The 4,660-nt window shown below is 47.3% G+C and overlaps 1 protein-coding gene across 1 annotated transcript; it reads left to right on the top strand.

Moving 5' to 3' along the window:
• Window positions 1–1,171: 1,171 nt before the first annotated feature.
• LOC117847130 (protein S-acyltransferase 18) lies at window positions 1,172–4,262 on the top strand. The gene is made up of 9 exons (XM_034728293.2): window positions 1,172–1,406; window positions 1,509–1,622; window positions 1,719–2,081; window positions 2,478–2,546; window positions 2,650–2,721; window positions 2,841–2,969; window positions 3,060–3,140; window positions 3,292–3,450; window positions 3,531–4,262. Exons 1-9 carry the CDS (start codon window positions 1,311–1,313, stop codon window positions 4,005–4,007), a joined length of 1,560 nt encoding a protein of 519 aa, XP_034584184.1. The 5' UTR covers window positions 1,172–1,310; the 3' UTR covers window positions 4,008–4,262.
• Window positions 4,263–4,660: the final 398 nt, after the last annotated feature.

The raw sequence follows: 4,660 nt of genomic DNA, 5'->3' as shown, positions 1-4,660 counted from the left end.
AAAAAAAAGCCAATTTGATCCTTCATCCTTTGGTTCATGCTCAAATTTGCCACACAATTATCAAATTCACCAATCTAGACCACAAACTGTTTATTTGGGCTAATTTTCATCCCTAGTTCTACGTGGCTTGCCATATATAAATTTTTTTGAAGTAAATGTCGTGCCACATTGGCCTGCCTACTCAGCTATGGGTACTGTAAAGAGCATGGTGGAGCTTAGTTGTGGCCAAAGATGGTCATGCCCCTCTTGTGGAAACTTTAGTGACCTCTAAATGGGTCTGTTCGCTTCAACTTATAAGCCGGCTGAAAAGCTGAAACGGCTGATTTGTTGTGAGAGGAAAACACTGTTTGATGGCTGATAAGCCGGCTGAATAAGCTGAAGCGAACAGGCCGAATTTCACCATGTATTAAGTGAGATTTGAACTTTTTTCCTTACTTAGGCTCCTTCTAGATTTCCCCTCGAGCTCTGCCACCGTGAAGAGAGTCAACATGCATAATTGTGGTTCAATGGTCAATGCGAATGTGCAAATAAACAAAAGGTTTGGGGTCAATTTTGGGTAATATGGTGAGATCATCAACCATTCATTTTCGTTAGGCAAGTCAATTGTGGGTTGATCTAGCATTTGAATTGATATTGATGCTTGACTTGGTAGCGTGGCAAGAACTTTACATCCACTCTTTACTGACTTAGCCAGCCACGTAGGTGTGCCATATAAGACAAGAGATGAAATTGGGCATAAATAAAAAAAATATGAGAACTAAACTAGTCAATTTGGGGGACATTGAAGGATGAAAAAAGCTATTCCCATTTATATGATATGGAATTATTATTCTCAATAAATACTTTTAAATATGAATCCTATATGATCATTTTTGCGTTAAAAACTAATTACTACCAAATTATTTTTTGGCGAAAGTGTGTCCTAACACAACAAAATAAGCTTCACATTTTGAGGCAAAACGAGTGAAATTTTGCAATAAATATTATGTGTAGCTTGGATTCGCGAGAGGGAAATAGGGTGAAGGGAACACGCGAAAGCAAAATAGGCTTTGGATACGCTCACCCGCCCCCACAGCCCATTCGAATTTCGAAACCACAGGACGCGCACGAGCCAGTGCAAAATAAAAAGGAAAGACGTTGGACGGACGCAGCCGACCGTTGCTGCGGGCGGCGGTCCGGCCCCACACGCCAGTCGCACACGGCCACGCGCACGCCACTTGAATTGACCTCATCGGGCCATCGGGGGCCGGCGGAACGCAGAGCAGCTCACTGCCTCACTCGCGTCGCATCCGTTCACACAGATCTCACCGATGGGCTGCGGCGACAGAGACATCGTGACGGCGGCGATGGAGCGGCAGCCCTGGCGCCGCCGCCACGGATGGCAGCTCCCCCTCCACCCGCTCCAGGTCTGCCTCATCCGCCGACGACCTTCGTTTCCTTCCCTCCCTGTGCTGTCCTGACTGCTCGGAGCTCACGTTGCCTCTGGTTTTCTCCCCGCCTGCGCGCAGCTGGTGGGCGCGGCGGTGTTTGGGCTCCTCGTCGCCGCGTTCTACATCGTCCTGGGACCCTACATCGGCAACACCCTCGCCGGCAACATCCTCCTCGCCGCCTTCTCCTTCTCGGTACGCGCATCCCAGCCCCGATCGACTTCTCGATTTCTGCTCCGAGCGCGGCCGTCGTGTCTCTGATGCCGAATTGCCGATCTGTTCCGACTCCAGGCCGTGGCGGCGGCGGTGCTCTACGTGCGCTGCACGGCGGTGGACCCGTCCGACCGGACGGAGGCGAAGAAGGACAAGCGGAAGCGGCAGCTCGCGCGGGGTGGCGGCCACGGTGGCACGGCGAGGCTGCCGCGGCTGCGGTACGGGTTTATCCTGTGGCGGTACGCAGTGCGCCTCCTGCGGCGGGTGGAGACGCGGGTCACCAACCGCTGGGTGCGGAGGAGCTACCTCGAGCAGTGGAACACCAGCGTGCAGCTCGACCCCATGCTCCCCTTTGCCTTCACCAGCCTCGACGACATCGTCTCGCCCTGCACCGCCTCGGACGGGCACGACATCTCCTTCTGCCCCATCTGCGACTGCGAGGTATTGCTCTACGCATAGGTGGTGACATCGCTCTGTTCGTTTCAGGGGAAAAACACAGCAACAAATGATCCCATTTAGTTCAATGTGGATGGATTGGTTTCCAACTTCAAATGTGCCCAATGAATTGAATCCCGACACTATATGTGAAATACCATCGTCTGGAATTTTGTTACAGTGTTTGAAATGACCTTTGTGGGGAAATTTTGAATGTTGGTGAGATAGATTGGAATTTCGTTACCATGTTTGAAATGATCTTCGTATGGAAATTCTGAATGTTTGCAGTTCTGTTACTATGCCAAAACGAATTGAATCCATGCAATACCCGTAAAATTCTGTAAATTTCGACATTTGCAACAATGGCCCAACATTCTAAACAGGATTTAAAATATTCTACAGGTGAAATTGCGCAGCAAGCACTGCAAGACTTGTGAGCGCTGTGTTGATGGATTTGATCACCACTGCAGGGTAACCACCGATACTAGCATTTCATTTGATCCTCAAATCCTGACTTGATCATCCACTCCCAGAATGCCAAGTGGATTAATGTTTGATGCTTTGTTTCGCACAGTGGCTGAACAATTGCATTGGAAGAAGGAACTATGCAACATTTATTCTGCTCATGTTCTTTGTCCTGTTGATGGTGGGTGCCAACAATTTCTTCGAGATTCTCTTTTCATGTTTCTATTCAACTGTTCATATCCAAGATTTCTTGGGTTTGAGAACTACTAATTAGCTTACACCGATGTATTTTATGATCAGCTTGTTATTGAGGGGGGAACGGCAATTGTGATCTTCGTTCGCTGCTTTGTTGACAGCAAAGGAGTCAAATTGGAAATGGAGCACAGGCTGCACATCAGGCTCCCAAAAGGAGCTCATGCAACATTGTCGGTTAGTGATCAAGATGTAACATGGAATTAGACATGATTTCAGTATTTAGTAAGTTCAGGGCTAACATTTGTATCGTAAATTTTTCCATAGATGGCTTTTGTCATCTTCACATTATACAGTACCGCAGCTCTGGGTCAGCTCTTCTTCTTCCACATGGTCCTTATCAAAAAGGTGTGTAACTGGTATTGCTAGTATAATGTTCAGCAATATGAATCCATGTCAATAGCTCAATAGCTGTATTACATTCTAAGTGTTCAGAATCGCTATATATTGTTCTTTCGAGAAAAGAAAATTGAAAGTAATTCGACATGATTCACTGCAGGGTATGAGAACCTATGACTACATTCTTGCGATGAGAGAAGCAGGAACAGCATTTGATTCGTTTGAGGACTCAGATTCTGATGAGAGCATCGACTTTGACTCACCAGAGAAGCCATCTTTCCTGTCAAGGGTCTTTTGCAGAAAAGATGACGGAGATGAAGTAAGAAGCGACAAATTGCATAACTGTTTTTAGTATCAGTCATTGATCCTTTCGTAACAGAGTTAATTTAAAAAACGCAGAGTACTCGGAAGCTGTCGATCAGGATAGAGAGCGACAAGATGGATGCGCCAGGAAGGAAGGATGACATCCAGATAAACCCATGGGCGTTGATCAAGATGAGCAAGGACAAAGCAATGGCAGCAGCCGAGCGCGCACGCGAACGGATTAGACAGAAGCTGCCGACCTCACCGATGAAACCGCTGCCAGTGGAGACCAAGCGCGGCCCCCTGAACGCAGAGAGAAAACACATCACAACCGGGAAGGAGATCGTGCCAGTCTTCACCAAGAGGTGGCTGTCAGGATCGCCGACGGCGGTGGGGATCTCAAGCCCGAGGAGGCGGTTCTCGGGGTCGTCTTCTCCGAAGCCCCAGCGGTACAGGAGTAACTTTGACCTGAGGCTGGCCGAGGTGTCGAGGGAGCTGGAGACCCACATCTCGAAGCAGGTGCTGTGCTCCGTCGTCATGAAGGGTGTCGAGGACGAAGGCTCTTCGTCGTAATTTAAGTAGGATGTTGTATGTTAAAATTTATTGAAAATTTTTGGTTCTTGGTCTCGGAGAATAGTGTGCTGTGTGCTTTCTTAGCCCATGGCACACACTTTTCTCAGATTTGCTTATCCGTTGATGCCGTTGGTGTATGCAAAGGTATATTCTTGCTGCTATTCTGCACCCATCTCCGAAGATCTGCAGGTGCAGACAGCAATATGATGTTTCTTTTACATCAGGTAAATGAATTTCTGTGAGTATGGTCTGTCCTGTGGAGTGTGGTCGTGTCATAGAGTCATCTCCGTTTGAGAGAACGTTTGGATTCTTCTTAGGGGGTGTTTGGCAGATAAGGGCTAAACTTTAGCCCTGTCACATCGGATGTTCGGATACTAATTAGGAGAACTAAACATGAGATAATTACAAAACTAATAGCAAAACCCTAGGCCAAATCGCGAGACGAATCTATTAAGCCTAATCAATCCATCATTAGCGAATGGTTACTGTAGCACCACATTGTCAAATCATGGACTAATTAGGCTTAATAGATTCGTCTCGCGGTTTAGCCTAAGGGTTGTGCAATTAGTTTTATAATTAACCTACGTTTAATACTTCTAATTAGTGTCCAAACATCTGATGTGACAGGGGCTAAAGTTTAGCCCTGTCTCCCA

Source organism: Setaria viridis, chromosome 3 (genome assembly GCF_005286985.2).
Source record: "Setaria viridis chromosome 3, Setaria_viridis_v4.0, whole genome shotgun sequence".
In the NCBI taxonomy this organism is placed as follows: domain Eukaryota; kingdom Viridiplantae; phylum Streptophyta; class Magnoliopsida; order Poales; family Poaceae; genus Setaria; species Setaria viridis.
The sequence above is the reverse complement of the archived record's forward strand: the minus strand, read 5'-3'. Positions and strand labels throughout refer to the sequence as shown.

Coding starts and splice junctions, on each gene's coding strand:
- LOC117847130 (XM_034728293.2), top strand. CDS start 1,311: ATGGGCTGCGGCGACAGAGACATCGTGACGGCGGCGATGGAGCGGCAG. Junction 2,082..2,477: donor GCCCCATCTGCGACTGCGAG/GTATTGCTCTAC, acceptor AATATTCTACAG/GTGAAATTGCGCAGCAAGCA. Junction 3,451..3,530: donor GAAAAGATGACGGAGATGAA/GTAAGAAGCGAC, acceptor TAAAAAACGCAG/AGTACTCGGAAGCTGTCGAT.